Source organism: Macaca mulatta, chromosome 1 (assembly GCF_049350105.2).
Source record: "Macaca mulatta isolate MMU2019108-1 chromosome 1, T2T-MMU8v2.0, whole genome shotgun sequence".
NCBI classification, from domain to species: Eukaryota; Metazoa; Chordata; class Mammalia; order Primates; family Cercopithecidae; genus Macaca; species Macaca mulatta.
The window spans coordinates 78,440,022-78,458,894 of record NC_133406.1 but is presented as its reverse complement, the minus strand read 5'-3'; the positions used below and the strand labels follow the sequence as shown (position 1 = coordinate 78,458,894).

General features: G+C 37.6%; 1 protein-coding gene and 1 pseudogene across 4 annotated transcripts in view; both read right to left on the bottom strand.

Annotated features, from left to right (window-relative positions):
- MARK1 (microtubule affinity regulating kinase 1) overlaps positions 1–18,873 on the bottom strand; it is a 142,788-nt gene that overhangs the window by 25,703 nt on the left and 98,212 nt on the right. For all 4 annotated transcript variants that reach the window (XM_015115877.3, XM_015115885.3, XM_015115881.3 and 1 more), the window contains exons 10-13: positions 6,844–6,943; positions 5,673–5,785; positions 2,440–2,593; positions 1,940–2,133 (exon numbers count right to left, since the gene is read on the bottom strand). In XM_015115877.3, coding sequence (XP_014971363.2) covers positions 1,940–2,133; positions 2,440–2,593; positions 5,673–5,785; positions 6,844–6,943 — 561 coding nt within the window. The remainder of the gene's footprint in view (positions 1–1,939; positions 2,134–2,439; positions 2,594–5,672; positions 5,786–6,843; positions 6,944–18,873) is intronic.
- LOC100425498 (histone deacetylase 1-like) lies at positions 12,000–13,940 on the bottom strand (annotated as a pseudogene).

Below are 18,873 nucleotides of genomic sequence, written 5' to 3'. Positions count from 1 at the left end.
TATGTTTTTTAAAAAAACGATAAATAAGTATGGCATAATTAAGTTGAATTTAAACTAATCCCTTAATTTTTATGCCTTCTTTAATAAATATGCTTTGAATACACACTACATGCTTCAGCACTAATGACTCTGAGAAAGCTACTGTGTCAATATACAACAGATTATAAATCTGGGGAGAGAAGGTTTACATGGGAAAATAACAGTGAATGAAACAAGACAGCATATAAGCAGCTAAGAGCTAAATGACAGGATAAGCAATTGAAAAAGCTGATGAGTTTTGGAGTATTCGGCCATAAAAGATTCTATCCAGGGACAAGACTTGAAATGATCTATGGAAATGGAATTTTCATAATGTAATGGGAATGTTTAGGCAAGGGCACTACATAAAGACAGGCATGGAGATAGACAAAGCTGAGTATGTTCATGGGAAAATAAGACTCAGTTCAGTCAAATGACAGGTTAATATTAAGTGGTAGAAAGTACAGGACCAATTATTTCTTTCTGCTATGCAGGGTGATTACACTGGAAACTGTCCTCTAAGGCAAATATAAGTCTCATTATAGTTCAATCGTTTCTAAACAGATCAGGTGGAAGCTAAGTGGTTATATCCATCAATTCTTAAAGTAGTTATCTCCACGTCTATCCTTATGCCCTGGATACTATCCAGAGTTTTGATTCTGAATTTTCATTATTTTCCTCTTTTTGCTTATGTTACTACATACAATACTTCAGTAAGTTGATTACTTTCAACTCCTATATATTTTACAGCAACATTCTAGATTCATTTCTCTTCCTGTAAGAATACATCCTCCAACTAAGGTGTTTTCAAATGGTCACTGTGTAGTCAAACAGTTGAGACATTTTATGCCAAAGAACATGCATGGTTTTTGTACCTTCATATTTAAATGTCAACACGGCTAGATAAAATTTCTAGGCTCAATGTGCTTTTCTTTAAATACTTTAAAAATATTTTCCCCTTTACTTTACTGTATCCATGTTGCTGTTGAGAAACCTAAGATCAATCTGAATCTTGTTCCTTGTTTTTTTTTTTTTTTTAATTTTTTGAAACGGAGTCTCGCTCTGTTGCCCAGGCTGGAGTGCAGTGGCATGATCTCAGCTCACTGCAAGCTCCACCTCCCAGGTTCATGCTATTCTCCTGCCTCAGCCTCCTGAGTAGCTGGGACTACAGAATCTTGTTTGTTTTAAGGTTTTCTTCACTCTGACTCTGGAATCTTTAAAATATTCTTCACCTTGTTTTCGGTATCTATAAATTCCACTTCAAGAGTCCAGGAATAGATTTTCTTTCTGGCTTCTATTTGAGACTCTGGGTCCTTTCAAAATGAAATCTTCCCTCTTTATTTTTTGTTATTATTTCTTTAACTATTTCTCTTCCTTCATTTTGCTCCCTTTCCTTTCAAAACACCTATTATCTGAATGTTACCAATTCTATTTCTACCTTTCATATATCTTAGTTTTCTTTTATATGTTCTATCTCTATTCTTCCCTGCTGCCTTATGGGAGAACATTTCAAACCCTCTTCTAGTTCCCATTATATAATTTCTATGGTTTGCTGTTTTTAAGTGAATAACGTGAGGCAACTTTATAAATTAATTATTACCTGAGTCTGCCTTCATTAAACGGCTTATTTGTAAATAAAAATGTAATGTGCCAATATGATATTAAATAAACATTATAAAAAGGAAAATGAAGCGGGAAAGTTTAATGTACCATTTTGTGTTGTGTTATACATGCAAAAACGAATTCTTTTTTGTTGTTTTTAACTTGCATTTATGAGAAGTGTGGTCCCTTTTACATGTTCTTTAAAGTATAATTCCCTTTAAAATTTTCAATCATTAAAAAAATGAAAGATAAAAATTTTACCCATAACCCTGAAACAAGTTATTACAATAAATTGCAATATACCAGAATATTTACTCACACTTGGAATAGTTGAAGATTTTTTCCTCTCTGGCCCTACAAGAGGGCTTGCAGTCATCTCGCTTTTTGATCCAACTGTTGTGCTGCCAAGTTTTCGAGCCACATCTTTGTCCCACTCTTCTTTCTGTTCACTTTCCACACTGTTAGCCTGAGCTCTTTTGGTATATGATACAGCAGGAGGAATGGATGGACCAGCTATAATTTAAAAAAAAAAAATAGCATAATGAGCTGAAAAACAACTGATTTATTTTCTGCTCACAAACAAAAACTCTGTATTAAAATTATCCACATTTGCATGCTTTAAACTCTGAACGAAGATTAAATTGTGATTTCAAAAATCAGGTCAGTCCCTGTAAAAGGGATTATATTTATAATTCAGTAATATAAGTCTGTGAGAACTAGATGACACAAGTACATAGATACGTGAATGTACAATGCTTTAAAAACACAAGTTTAGGTAGAACCCGTGTGTTGTTTCACTTATTTGACTTTTTCCCCTACCATGATCACTGAAACGCCGCTGCTTCTGATTTGCTGAGATACTTCTCTGGACCTTCAGGTGAGCAGGGGACTGAAGAGTGCTGTTGTTTAAGTCACTACTGGGCCGGGACCTCTGACACAAGTTTCCACTGGATAATGATTCACCACCTTCAAACTATAAGAAGAAAAACCACAAGGATTTTAAAGCAAAAAAAAAAAAAAAAAAAAAAAAAAAAAGTTTGCACAAATACTGCACTTTTGATTTTCTAAATGATTTAAAGTTATATAAGAAGTAATCCAAACTGAAAAAACAGTGTAGTATTGGGCCTAGAACTTTAAGTTGGCAAGCAGGAAAAGGAGTGAACTGGATAGAATATGCTTTAGTGACTACTCATAATCTTCTATTATCTTGTACAAATCCTTAGTTTAGTCAAAATACCAAAGAACAGCTACCAATTATTGAATGGTTATTATAGACTAGGCACTGTGCTAAGCTCTTTCTATATGTTACTTTATTTAATCATCACAACAAACCTATGATGTATTAACCTACACTTTACAGATGGAAAAACTGAGGTTAAAAAAGTTAAGGGGCATTATTGAGATTCAAACTTAAAATAAAATCTAAAATTTTAAATATACACACATGTATATACACATATGTATGCATATAAACATACATATAGATTTGTTTGTTTTGTTTTCTCCACATTTGCAAAAAAAAAAAAAAAATACAGTTTACTGTTTCTGATCAGGAAACCGTATCTACTTAGAACTCAGCATGGTAAACTGCGGGTTGACACACTATCCCTCTCTCTGTAACATACAAGTTGTTTGCTGCCAGCAAACTTTTGATGGCCTCACTGGCATCCCAATAGGAAATCTAAATTCATATACAGATAATACTAGTGATAAATCGCAGAGTAATACTGATGATGATAAACAGCTAATGCAGAGCACATAATAATCCGCTAGAAACTGTTCCGAGTTTTTAAGCCCATAATAATCCACTAGAAACTGTTCCGAGTTTATAAGTGCTCATTCATTTAACACTTTCAATGATCCTAAAAGATAAGCACTATTATTGCCCTCATTTTATAGATAAGAAAACTGAGGCACAGAAAATTAATTGCCTTAGTTGCACAGTTAGTGGTTGTGCTGGGATAGGGCAGGGGTTGGGGGGACTTAGATCCAGTGAAGCTGGCTCCAAAGTTCAGGCTCTTACTACTTACCAGTAGCCTCATCCATTTATATTTGATACAATTCACACTTCATTTAAATTCATGCATGGTACGGTTATATACTTATAAAATTAGTGCTTCTTTTATATTTAAATTAACAGGAAAATTAAAGACCTCAGGAGTGTACTTTAAAATCTAAGTAGAAACAGTTCAAAGCCTTTAGAAATAACCATTTGTACTATTTCCCACTTAAAATTCTCTTGACTTGGCTTCTTTGATACCACATCTCTAGCTGTTAATGTCTCCACTAAAGATTCTCTTCCATTATAATAGTACCCACCTGGTAGGTTCACTGGGAGGATTAGATTAATTAATATTTGCAAAGTCCTTAGAACAGTCCCTGGCACATTACTATGTGCAATGTGTTCCCCTCTAATGAAGACTCCAAATCTGTTAATTATTCAAATCTCTCCCCCTAATTCAGATCTATATATCCAAATGCCTAATAGACAGCTCCATCCAACAGAATCTCAAATTTAACCATCCCAAATTGAACTTCTTCTCTTCCCCCTGAAATCTGTACCTTTCCTATCTTGGCAAATGTGCTTGCACAGTCATCCATATTGGAAATCTCATGGGCTCTTATCTCTTATTTCTAACTGGTCCCCAAGTACTACTGTTAATTCTACTTCTTACATGTCACACAGACCTGCCTTGGTGGGTCTGACCTTAGCCTACTGTAGGTACATGTCCACCTATATGCTCCCAGAGTATGCTGTGCATCCCCCAAATGAGAACACATACTGTACCATACTATTAACTGCTCGCCTCACCTCTAGACCAAGGGCTCCTTGAGAGCAGAGACTTTCTCGTCTTTCTATTCACAGTACCCAGCATCGTTTCTGGTACAATAAAGGTTCAATATATGCCAGCTGGAATGCACTGCTCCATTAACAGTTACTATGGAATTATAAATAATTTCAGCTTTTTGTCTCTAAAATACCTCCCACAGATGTCTAATTTCCAATAAATTGTTAATGTCCTGCAATCTGTTCTTGACTCTCCATGTATAGCCTTTATATTTGTTTTGCTAAAGAATCATTTGCTTTTATGCTTCATGATACGGTTTGGACGCTCTGTCCCCTCCAAATCTCATGTTGAAGTGTGACCTCCAATGTTGGAGTGGGCCTAGAGGGAGGTATTTGAGTCAAGAAGGTGGACCCTTCATGAATGGCCTGGTGCTGTCCTCATGGTAACAAGCTCTCCCTCTTTGTGTTCACGCTAGATCTGGTTATTTAAAAGAGCGTGGCACCTCCCCCACCTCTCACCTGCTCCCTCTTGCCATGTGACATGCTGGCTCCCCCTCACCTTCCATCATGTCTGTAAGCTTCCTGAGGCTCTTATCAGAAGCAGATGCCAACACTATGCTTTGTGTACAGCCTGCAGTACTGTGAGTCAAATAAGCTTCTTTTCTTTATAAATTACCCAGTCTCAGGTACTTCTTTATAGCAATGCAAAACTGACTAACATAGTTCACCATTTGTATACAGTTATTTTCTGAGTATATCTCCTTATTATAGTTCTCCTGGCCTTGAGAATTCCCAACTGAAAGCATCAGTCACTTGACACTTTATAAGGCAAAATGTCATCACATAACCTTTCCTGGAGTTACCTCTTTTAACAATCCTTTAAGACATACATTTTATTTTAAATGCTATCACTTCCTCACGTTTCAGTCACTGTCTTTTCTGCACACCTGGAATAACCATATTACCTTTGGTGGGACTGTTACATTTGGATGCACAAGCTGTGGGGGAGGCCATTCTCAAAGGCTAGGCTGTGAATGGTGGCTCCTGGAGCTAAGAAAGACAGTAGGCCTATTCTTTCATAAAATCTGTCTTGGTACCCAGAAATAAAACCAGTTTGTAATTTAACATTGTGATTTTTGAGTTCCAACAAATAAGAATGTTAGAGTAGGATCTTTATATTATTTTTGATTCCACAAAGAATATATTTACTAATATATAAGCTCAAAAAATAATTCACAGTAATTTGAAAAGGTGAAAAACTTACTTCAGGTGGTTTTCTACCTAGAAGAATATAAGTAGCCATAACTTCATCATACTTCTGATTTATTAAGGCATCATTTATTTCATCTCGTGCAAAGCCCATGGTGACCATAATGTCTAGAAATTTAAAAAAGAGAAATTTTCTGAAAATGGTTTTATTTTCATAAACAAATCAACAAACAGGGGCAAGTCTGCCAACTTTGAATATGAAAACTTAGTCATGAAAATTTAGTGTAGTTTAAAAAACTTCTGGACTATTAATATGGATACCATATTTTCACAGATATTGTACAATGATACTTTTACATGCAGAAATTATCTACATCATGGGTAATATATTAACGGGCCCACTTAATTTCTCATTGCCTCATACATTCCTGAGCTAACTTTCTTTGTCCAGTCTAAGACCATGTCAGTCTTTGTTACACGCAAAATTCTCTTTCTCTCAACTCATCCTCAGCTACTCGTGCAGTGGTTTCTTTCGTCTCTTAACAATTTCTGCTTTCTGATTTGCAGTAGGGTGACTCTTCTTTGGGAGATCTGAATTTCCATGGTTTTTCTGATCAGGTTCCTAATACCCTAAAATGCTCTCCCCTGCTACTCTGCCCTCAAGTCAAACAGGAACACAGTTGAGATGACTCAGTTGAGACTAAATGATGGCTTTGGGAAGGGATTGCGAAATGAAAAGAACAAGTTAGAAGGACAGCTCTGGCTGGGTATGGGCAGTAGCAGGACGAGTGACGAGGGAGAATAAACATTGCTAAGACAGTAGAAAAAGAAAGGGAGAGCCAAAGTGTTCAACTCTTAATTCAGTGCCTCTGTATCTTTGGTTAAAATACATGCTATGTTCGCTGATACTTATCAGTCTGATCAGTGCTGATAGTCATATCAGCCATTCCTCCTGCTGGGCATAACTGAAAGTAAAGAATTCAATTTATTTACATTAAGTTTTATATCATCATTGTCAAACATTGAATTAGACCATAATATATATGAGAACAAATTAGGGAACTTGAAATGTATAATTTTTAGTGTATTATCATTAAAATGATAATGCAAGTATTTTTCAAATAAAAATTGCTTCCTATTTATACTTTTAAACACTATTTTGGTACACTAAAGAACTCTTACTTGCTGCCTAGGGACAGTACTTCTTACCATGTTTAAATACTTACCTATTCTTTTTGTGTCATTGAAATCTGGATCAGGCTCAGTATATGGCTTTAGTTCTTCTTCTTCATGACCAACATTCATCCATCGATCTTTCATTATTTGCTAGGAAATAAACTCTACATTATTTGTGGTCAATCAGAACATTCAGCCACTTACTATAACTCTATTTTAACAAATGTAAAATTACTGGTTCACTCAACAAGTTCCATGTGACATTTCTAGTTTGATTAGTGGGTCAAAAAGAGGTGTAAGACTTTGGGACACACAACAACTATGACTGTCTTCCTACACACTCACCAAATGTATTGATTCAAAACACCATGCCTCTCTTATTCCTTCAAAGGGAATATTTTCAAATTTGGTTATTTTAACATAAGAACTTCTTATAAAGCAGATTTTAACTTCTGCTTTAAATTTTTACATTTAAGATTAATATGGAGATTATAATTTTTTCCTGGTTTATGCCAAACATATGCCTTATTTTAAAATCATCACTTATTAAAATATTAGCAAAGAAGAGGTCATGGGGAATGAAAATCAGGGTTAGCAGTAAAGCTATCAATAAAGATAGCTAAGACAATGTGGAAAGGGAAGGCAGTCAAAATTTAAGTCTAGAGTTAGGAATTAGGTAAGAATCAAGCTGGGGTTGATGTGAATTACCAGAGTCAGATTTAAGCTAAGGCTGTGACAATAACAGACAGTCCTGGGCTGTTAAAAGGCAACCTTGTAGGGGGCAAGCTAGAGAATGGGAAAAATATTGGCAAAACATACTGGATAAGGAGTAAATATTCAGAATATGTAAAGAATGCCTGCAACTCAATAACATAAAAACAAATAACCTCAATAAAAAATGGGCGAAGTAATTAATAGATATTTCTCCAAAAAAGATACGTAAGTGGTCAAAAAGCATGCTTGCTGTGTGAAAAGATACTCAACATCATTAGTCATCAGGGAACTCAAAACCATAGTGAGCTATCACCTTATACTCATTAGGATGGCCACTATACTCATTAGGATGGCCACTGTCAAAAAAACAGGAAACAACAAGTGTTGGTGAGCATGTGGAGAAATTGAAACCCCTGTGAACTGCTGGCAGAAATGTAAAATGGTGCAGCTGCTACGGAAAGCAGTACAGAGGTTCCTCAAAAAATTAAAAATAGAACTACCATATGATCCAGTAATCCCACTTCTGGGTATTTATCCAAAAAAACCGAAAGCAGAATATCAAAGAGATATTCAGAAACTTATATGCACTGCAGCATTAGTCACAAAAGCCAAGATGTGGAAGTAACCTAAATGTACATTGACAAATGAATTGATAAAGAAAATGTGGTACATAAATACAAAGAAATATTATTCAGCCTTAAAAAAAATCTTGTTACATGTTACAACATGGATGAACCTTGAGGACATTATGTTAAGTGAAATAAGCCAATCACAGAAAGACAAATACTGCATGATTCTACTTACGCGGATTATCTAAAGTAGTTAAGCTCACAGAAACATAAAGTATAACAGAATGGTGATTGCTGGGGCTGATGAGGGGGAAATGGGGATTTGTTTAACGAGTACAGAGTTTTAGTCACACAATATGAAAAAGTTCTGGAGATCTGTTGTACAACAATGTACACATAGTTAACGACGCTGTAATACACACTTATAAGTTGTTAAGAGGGTAAATATATGTTAGGTGTTTTTTACCACCACCACCACCAAAAAAAAAAGCAATCTAGTAGAGAATTTACTATACTCATGGTCAGGCAATGGGGAACTGGAAGAAACTTATTTGAATAATTCTGTATTAATTTAGAAAGATTGTTCACTTTTTATTACTACAGAATTTTAGGTTTTCATTCTAGGTGCTGATATATTAATTGCTTTTTCCAAGTCCTGTAAAGTACTTTCTCCATCTTTAAACTTTACTTGCCAATATTCCACTAATTAGAAAAATAACTTCCCATATATATACCTTTTGAAGGCTGATTTCTTGACTGCCCAGGTACCTTCTCCTCATTTATTAATATCTACCTAAAGCTAATCACTAGAAAATAAGAAATCCAGGGCAGATCTCTAACAACCGAAATCTCTAACAGGATTGCTGTGCTGAATTGGAGGATTTTCCAGAGGTCATCATCACATGATTTTTTTTTTTTTTTAAAGACAGGGTCTCACTATGTTGCCCAGCCTGGAACTCCTGGGCTCAAGTGATCTGCTTGCCTCCGCTTCCCAAAGTGCTGGGATTATAGGCATGAGCCACCATGCCCAGCCACATGATACATTTTTAAATTAAACTTTCTAGAGAATTCATATATTTAAAAAATACTATTACGCAGACGTAACTCTTAAAAAATTATCACTAACTTGATTTCTTTTCACCACTTTGGGCAATGGTAATTTAAGTGCCTTATTCAACTACTTTAAATAAAACTAGAGACCTACTACAAATAATTCTACTACCATGTGTCTTTAGTGATATTCATCAATAAGGGAAAAGTGATGGGGTGGGTGAACATCAGGAGGAAAAAAAAATGGGCAAAGAAGAGATGCAAAAGTTGCCACACAATTTCTCAAAATACTAAGGCCTTTCCTGTTCCTTCCCTCTCCCCTCTCAAACATTATGTCTGACGGAAGCCTGGGCAAGAGTCAGGCACCAGCATCTGTAGAAATAAAATTTTGTTGTTGGCAGAATTTCCTAGGTTGGAAGGTGAATACATAGAAAACCCTCAGAGAACATATTGAACTACTTAAGGACAGTTATACAGTACACACAGTTCCTCCCATACTGATCAAGCTCCAATCCAGCCATCTACTCCTTGACACCTTTATTGATTCAATTCTACAGCTGCACAAGCAGAGGAAGTAAGGAAGGCATACGGAAGTAGTAGCTCAGCTGATGCTTAAAAGTCTTTAAGCATATATAAAGTAAATCCATAACAAATCCTACCCCTCCACACACGTATCAGTACAAACAAAGGAATCTGACTGTCCTTTTATTAACACATTACTTTTTAATGGGAGTTCTTTGGACATTTGTTGTTATGATAATGAATGAGAAAGACAAAAAAGAAAAATAACAAACATGAGCTAGACACAAAATACTTCTAGTTCCTCAAATCAATTTAAGTCCTTATTGATGTTCTCAAATTTAAGATTACAAGTTTGAAAATAATAACAAGTGGAATAAGATTAATAAATAGTAGAATACTAAGTAAGTAAAAAGTTAGATTCAGGTAGAATAAATACGGGTTAATCATGCAAAAAGGAAGTGGAAGGAAGACAAAGAACCAGGAGAGAAAATGCAGGTGTAAAGACGCCCTCAGGCAAAACCAGCATGTAATGGTTATCTCTCAATGGTATGATTTTGAAAAGTCTCTCTGGCCAGTATGTAGGGAGTGAGTTAGAGGGGTTCAAGATTAGAGGCACATAAATCATGTAAGAGGCTTCAGCTAAATCTAGGAGAGAGATGATGACACTCCAATTTAAAGGTACGCAATGGCAATAGGGAAACAAAAGACATTTTCAATATTTTGCAGGTAAAAATGAACAAAACTTAATGATTTATGCAGTTTTATGGAACTTCATAATCACAATTCATGATTATGAAGGATGGATATCCATATATCTACATGACTGGATATGGGGGAGAGATGAAAAGAAGAAGAAATTGAAGACAATGCCCAAATTTCTTATTCAGACAACTGAATTGAGAGGTTGGTATCATTCACTGAGATATCAAACGCACAGAGGGAAGAATGGATGGAGAAAGATGGAGCTCGGTTTTAGACAGCTTAAGCTGAGTTTGAGGCACTATGGGATATCTCAATAAACATGTACTGTAATTACTCTGATACTTTACTCTGAGGCTCAAGAGAAATCTGGGCTAGGGATTGAGACTTAGGAATCCTTAGCCTACAGAGGATGCTGTATAAAAGCTGTGGGGTGGGTGGGATTCTCCAGGAAGAATGAATAGTGTTAAGAATAAATAGAAGAGGTCTCAGAGTACAGCCTCAAGGAACACTAGTACTTAAAGGTTAGAAAGAAAAGAAATCCAAAAAGAAAAACCCGCAGAGCATGACATGGAAGGCAACGAAAGAGTTCTTCGAAGAGGAGAAACTGCTGTCCTGTCAAATATGGCCAAATGGTCAAATAAGGTGACACCTAAATAAGTGACCCGTGTGTTTAGCAATAGAGATGGGGGACTTTGCTGGGGGAAGTTTTAGTGGAGTGGTGGCATTAGGAACCAGAAGGTAAATGGATTGGTGAGGAATGGGTGATGGTTTAAATGTAGATACTCTTCAAAAGGGCTCACTACAAAGGAGGAGCAAGATGGCAGCACTGAAAGGGGATTACCGGGTTGAAGGATGCCTTTTTTAGTGGAGGAGATTCAAGATTCAAGTATGTATAAAAGCTGAGGAAAAGGAGTCAGTAGAGACAAGGTTCAGTTGGTTACAGAAGAGAGAGCCTTTTTGAAGGGGTGAGATACTGAAAAGGAAGGTAGATAACCAAATCCAGCAAACAGATGAGTAAAGTTTTCAACAAGAGAAAAGACATCTTTCCACTATGACAGGCAGTGGGGAGACATGGGGTCTAAATAGTTAATTTTTTTGTATAGAAATATACCATTTTATTACAAAGAGTCTCAAAAATGAAAACAGTATCTCAAAAAGGAAACTAGACCACCAACCTCCACCTGCAGAATTAGGGGAAGACAAAGGGCACGCAGTGTCAGTTTCTCGGCTCACTTGAAGCCACTGGGAAGGTATGAGAACAGAGCCAATCTAAAAATGGCTGATGTTACATTAGAAGCCTGAAAAGAACAGGAGACCCTTGAAGATCTGGCCATCCCTTCTAGAATGTTCAGTAAGGGCACCTTTCCAAAGCTACTAAGCAGGCATTTGGCATTTCAGGATTTTGTCTTATGGTTGCATAAAAGTATCCCTTTCACCCAGACCTGGTACTCTTTATGGCTCAAAGTTAAGAACTGGGGAAGGATGGAAGGATGAGTGGCAAGGCAGCTCCTAGAAGAGTTCACCCAGCATAGCTGCCCTGGGCTCAAGGCCTTGGTTTCTGTCTAGTCTCTGGGATTTATATTTAATAAATTTTCCTATAAATACACAGAGAAATAGAAGTATAAAATCTGAGGTGTTGGTGGAGAAAGGCGGGGGACTTGGCAAGAAGCCAGAGCTGGAGAGGTCTTTTCAGGCCAACCTGACCTCCTCCTTGACCCCTTTGGCTTCTGGCTTCTCCTCCTTGGTTTTCTCCTCTTCTGTGACTTTGTTCTTCTCATCTAGGTCTTTCTCTTTTTCATCCTCTTTTGACTCTCTTGGCTTTTTTGAAGTTGGAAGAGTTCTTGTGGCCACCCTCTTCCACCTCATCAGAGTCGGAGAACTCTCCCTCACAGGCAATTCGTTTGTCAGAGGAACAGATCGAGATGTATTTGTCAGGGTCTTCTTCACTCTCATCGCCACTCTCCTCAGGGACGGATCCTGTGGAATCACCTGCATTTGGACCCAGGTGTGTGGGGCAGCATTCTGAGGTTCTCAAACAGTCGCTGTTTATCTTCTCCAAGTACTATTCGTGTTCTGGTTAGTCATACTGAAAGGACTGATGTGAAGCTTGAAATCTGATCCAAACTATTCCAAGTAGTCACTGTATGGAAGCTCATTAGGGATCTCTGTATCCAGGGCCACACCTGTCTAATAGGTCCAGCACTAGGCAACATTACAAATGATGAACCACCTCCTCCCAGCATCAGCATAGGCAGGTTAAAGCTCTTGACAAATCCCACACACTTGGCATGGACCCCCCGCCACTTTTTTTTGAGATGGAGTCTCACTCAGTTCCCCATGCTGGAGTGCCCCATGCTGGAGTGCCCTGGCGCAGTCTCGGCTCACTGCAACCTCCGCCTCTAGGGTGCAAGTGATTCTCATGACTCAGCCTTCTGAATAGCTGGGATTACAGAAGTGCACCATCATGCCTGACTAATTTTTGTATTTTTAGTAGATGCGGGGATTCACCATGTTGGCCAGGTTGGTCTCAAACTCCTGACCTCAAGTGAGCCTCCCGCCTCGGCCTCCCAAAGTGCTGAGAACAGGCATGAGCCACCATGACAGGCCGGCATGTGCTTTGATGATCAGATGGAAGCAACCTAACCAGTCCCCAGATAAGGAATCTGAGCCACACTGTAAGAGCACTGCACTAGGCTGGAACATCTCCATTACTCTGAACGCAACCAGCTTGAAATGGCCTCATAAGACTTGTCATCAATCCCATCTCAGAACAGGTAGTTACCAGCATATTTGCCTTTGCCAGCCCCAATATCCTGTAGATCCCTAGTTCCTGAAAAGTTCTCTCCATACTCAGGAGAAGACACAGTCATGACCCAGTCTGTGGTATAGAAGGCCTCTTCCATCCCATTGCCGTGGTGAATATCAAAGTCAATATATAGCACCCTCTGGTGATTTGTTAGCAGTTCCAGGATGGCCAAGACAATGTCATTAATGTAATAGAAGCCAGAGATGCTTCAGGCTTCTTTGCATGGTGCAGGCCCATAGCCCAGTTCACAGCGATGTCTATCTGCTGCTTATTAAGTTTCACAGCACTTGCCACTGAGCCACCAGTAGACAACTGTAAGAATTCAAACAGGCCATCAAATACTGAACAGTCCTTGCCGACGTTGAATCTGCATCTGCTTGCTGAGCTCGAACATGTAATCTGAATGGATTGAGCGCAAGAATTTAATGTAGTCATCCCCATGGTACTTGGTCATCTCCTCAGTACTGGGCTTGTGAGGGTGACAGATTTCTATTTTTCAGTGGAGACCATAGTTGGGCAGCAAATTATAAGTCATGCAGATCTGGTGAGGCTTCATTGGATGGCCTTGTCTATAAGAGTAACTTCCAACATCCCCAACCTGGTAGTAACAGACTTTCCTCCTGGTGCCCTGTGTCTGCGTCATCTTGCTTGCCTCCCGTCCCTCTCATCAGTTCGTCTCAACAGTAATGTTTAAGGTATGGGAATGGGAAGTGAAGAGTACTTATGACTTTTGGTTTGTATTTTCTCAGTGGAATAAAAGACAAAGATATTTGCCTAGAATGTTTTCCCCATCTTCCCACCTAAGTTCCTTTTTATTTCAAAACGACCACATAAAGTCTGGGCCCTTTCTGTTACTCTCTTTCATGGCACCCCGATCTTTGCCTACAATTGAATGAAGGTTGTTGTTATGTAATATTTTGGTTTACCTGTTAATCATGTATCTCCACCATTAGACCATAAATCCAATCAAAGAGTGATGCACGTCTGGTTTGTTCAATATTGCATATCCAACACCTAAAAGTACCCAGCACTAAATGGTCAGTACGTATTTGTAAACTGAATGAATAAAACCTCATCTTAATCACTTATCTGTCCTTCTCCTGTGTTCCCATGGAACTCTGCTTATATCCTAGTGTTACTATTATTAAACTCTACCTTTGATTACAGTTAGTTGTGTATAGGTTTATCTCCACGTTATTTAAAGTCCTTGAGGACAAAGGCTGTGCCTTATGTGCTGTTTTTTCTCACTACAGATGCCTGTTTTTGAACAAGGTAGTGTTTTAAAATAATGTTGCTACAAGATCCCTGGGTAAGACAGAATCCAGAGATTAGCAACAAGAAGACACCTTACAAAGTTGTTATAATGTCCAGGAAAGAGAACAGAGGACTGAACTAGACATGAGGAAATGGAAGAAAGAAACCAGAAGCATAATCTATTGCACTTGATGAAAAGATTCATTTTGGTTCTGAGGGAATTGATGGAATGTAAGAGGGTTCTGACAATTTTAAATCAGGTGACTGGCAGAATAGGGTTTCTATAAATTAAGCAAGAAATATAGGAGCAATAGCAGATTTGATAGCTGAGAAATAAGCAATTAGAAGGAAAATGAAGATAATTTTCCGATGTTTCTCAGTTAAATTGCATTTATTTGTTGCTCATTTCATATCCACATGTTCCTGTCAGAATAAATATATACATGGATCAAACCCTTAAAAGTGATCTGTTATTTGGGGAAATGAGATTTACTTATGAAATCTAAATTTTTTTTTAATTTTTTTTTTTTTTTTTTTTGAGACAGAGTTTTGCTCTGTCACCCAGGCTGGAGTGCGGTGGCACAATCTCGGCTCGCTGCTACCTCCGCCTCCCAGGTTCAAGTAATTCTCCCACCTCAGCCTCCCAAGTAGCTAGGATTACAGGCATGGGCACCATGCCTGGCTGATTTTGTATCTTTAGTAGAGATGGGGTTTCTCCATGTTGGTCAGGCTGCTCTTGAACTCCTGACCTCAGGTGATCCGCCCACCTGGGCCTCCCAAAATGCTGGGATTACAGGTGTGAGCCACTGCACCCAGCCTACTTTTTTTTTTGTTTTTGAGATGGAATCTCATTCTGTTGCCTAGGCTGGTGTGCAGTGGTGCAATCTCAGCTCACTGCAACCTCCACTTCCCGGGTTCAAGTGATTCTCCTGCCTCAGCCTCCCAAGTAGCTGGGATTACAGGTGCTCACCACCATGGCCAGCTAAATTTTCTATTTTTAGTAGAGATGGGGTTTCATTATGTTGGCCAGGCTGGTCTCAAACTCCTGACCTCAGGTGATCCACCCACCTGGGCCTCCCAAAGTGTTGGGATTACAGGCGTGAGCCACTGCACCCGGCCTATTTTTTTGTTTGTTTTTGAGATGGAATCTCATTCTGATGCCCAGGCTGGAGTGCAGTGGTGCGATAGCTCACTGCAACCTCCACTTCCTGGGTTTAAGCGATTTTCCTGCCTCAGCGTCCCAGAAGCTGGGATTACAGGCGCTCGCCACCACGGCCAGCTAAATTTTGTATTTTTAGTAGAGACGGGGTTTCATCATGTTGGCCAGGCTGGTCTCAAACTCCTGACCTCAGGTGATTCGCTCGCCTGGGCCTCACAAAGTGCTGGGATTACAGGCATCAGCCAAAACTATTTGAATACACAATAGAATTAACTATTTAAAGTTGTGCTATTAGCAGTGAGTTTTAATAAAGACCAAAAGAACAACTCGAAGTGTGGGCTGGGATTTTCAGGGAAGGAACCGTAAGGGGACAGGATGTAAACTGATTTGAAATATAAGCAGTATTTGGAATGGTGCAAAGTCATGGCAGAAGGATGTGAGGAACAGTGAGGAGGCACCCTTCTTTTACTAAGCACATGAATCATATACAATGAAAGAATACATTTTGTACTACATTTTATAATTAGCACAGGAAAAAAAACAATAGGTGGACACAGAAGGACTGACTGCTAATTCTCACATAAAACTAGAGGCTAGGTTGAGTCAGGAAAAGTAGAAAATGCAGTGATAAGGAAAGAGAATTGGGCAGCAATGAGAGAATCAACAGTTTTGTTTCCCTTTATTATTATTATTCTAGTCACTGGGAATCACCAAGAGTCTGCTTAGCAGTTTGTCTCACAACAACAGTTGTATTTCAAAGCAGAATAAAAGTAATCTCAGAACGGAAAATAAAGGTTGGAAAGAAGATCTCCTTAAGAAAGGGAAGATGTGGGGTTTAACTCTGTTAATTCAAAATCTGAGGGTCTTTTTCCAAAAATAAAGCATAGAAAGCAACAAAGAATGGATACATGAAAGGGAAGAGAGATATGGACTACCTGCCCTTAGTTGTGTGAACCTCATGCCTATGTAAAATTCTTTCATGGTAACCAAAAGAATTGACATTAAAAGTCTAGGGAGAAACGTTACCAGAAAACTGAGGTACTGCATGACAGGAGAGAGCTCACGTAACCCTAGTCTGGGTGGTTTCAGGCATGGTATAAATAACTAGGCCAACAAACTGCACTAGACACAGAAATTAGTTGAATAAACTCATCCACTCCGATTTCATTTCATATATCTCATGAGAAACTAGAGGACAAAAAAACTTCCAAAATTAACAAAACAAAGTTTACCCTAGCCATCAGTGCCAATGAACATAAATGACTGCCTGAGAGTTATATTAGCAAAACAATTGATCAGATGAATTAAACTAGCTATGGGAAATATACACTCTATACTTAGGTGCACATTTATTTTATTTTATCTTATTTTATTTGGAGACAGGGTCTTGTTCTGTCATCCTGGCTGCAAGTCCAGTGGCGCAATCATGGCTTATTGCATCCTCAACCTCCTGGGCTCAAGCAATCCTCCTGCTTCAGCCTCCTGAGTAGCTAGGACTACAGATGTGTGATACCACGCCCAGCTAATGTAGAGAAAGGGTTTTTCCAAGTTGCCCAGGCTGGTCTCGATCTCCTGGACTTAGGTGATCTGCCTGCCTTGGCCTCCCAAAGTATCTGGATTACAGTCCTGAGCCATCAAGCGTGGCCTTAGGTGCACATTTTTAAAATATGGAATTTAGAATGGCCAGACAGAAATAATTTTACTTAAATTATTTCAACCTTTGTAAAACATACTATATGCTTCTGAATTTGTAACAGAAATCTTTCATTAAAAAATTATGAATTAATTGATTTTTTTGCTTTACTGTCACTTGGCAGACATAAACAAGACTGTAAAGATTATTTTAGTAACAGCTGAAAAATTAAGTATTAAAAGTCAAAATAAACACTTTTTTGGAGGACCAATGATGACAAAGAGAGGGTAATAAGAGGAGCTTTGCTTCAGGCTCAAATTTTGCATTATTTTGAAAGGTAATACAGTCCATCTTGGCTAAAGACTGGAAAAATGAATGAACATGTACAGAACAGGGAAAGCAGAAAAGTTTTTCAGTTTCTTTCTAATAAAAAAATCTAGACATACCAATATTCCAATAAATGGGTTTAAAAAACAATAGTGTACAACATAAAGCACAAATCCTTTTAAAATCATAATGAGGACAGTATCACACATGGAAGTTCCAGACTAGTACAATTAGAAAGAGCTGACAACATTCACATATATAACCTGAAAAAATTATATAACTGTTTGCTTATGCCTAGAAACAAACCATAGGCTAGTAGAATGTGAAACTAATTTCATTAATTTTTATTTTCACAGATGATAAATAAGGCATTTAACTTAGGAGTCTTTAAGAAACATTTTAATAAAATATACAGTTATGTCTGGTAGCAACAGAAAGGTAAGTTAAATAAGTTTGAAATGATAAGCAACCATGTAAGATTCTCTAAATCAAATTTCAATATTAGAAAAATATATAGTGAAGAAAGTATAGAGGATACTCTAATCAATAATTCATGACACTAAAGTACACTGAAAAAACATTCATGATGTTCCACTTTTTCAAAATGTGGAAATTACCAGAAAAATATTTTATATTAAAATATACAAAGTTGGTACCAATCTATGAGGCTTCTTAACCAGACTCCTTAAGACAAGTAGTTAAAAGACACTGAGAGCTTATACATGAAGAAGCACAAACTATTCATTAAAAATGTTCCATTTTATTGCTAATAAAAGAAATACAAATTAAAGCAAGGCATCAAATACTAGAATTTATATCCAATATTGAATCAAGCTATGGAGAACAGGTACATTCAAAAGCCTTGGGTCACACACATCTTTTGGCAATGATAAAAGAGCTATCTGATCACTTGCACCCTATGGCCCGGTAATTCCACTCTGAAGAATTTATCTAAGCATATATCCCAAAGGGGAAAAAAGTATACCACATTGCTTTTATCAAAAACAATGGAAACAACTCAGATGTGCAATAAACATAGAATAGTTAAATAAATTATGATATGTTACCCAAGGAGAATAACACAGCTATTAAAAACAAAGGAGTGCATTCTTATGACAAAGCAAGAATGCATATCAAAATCTTCTAAGGTTAAAAAAAAAATGGAACATGATATAAAACATTACTAACACATAAAATGTTATGTTTACATAATACAGATTGAGTATTTTGAAAATGGCTTTAAAAAACTTTACAGATTTTTTACTGTAATGCTAATAAAATTGGTTGGAAAAATAAAAGTGAAGACTAACGATTTTTGAAGTCACCAATATTTCTAGGAGAGTT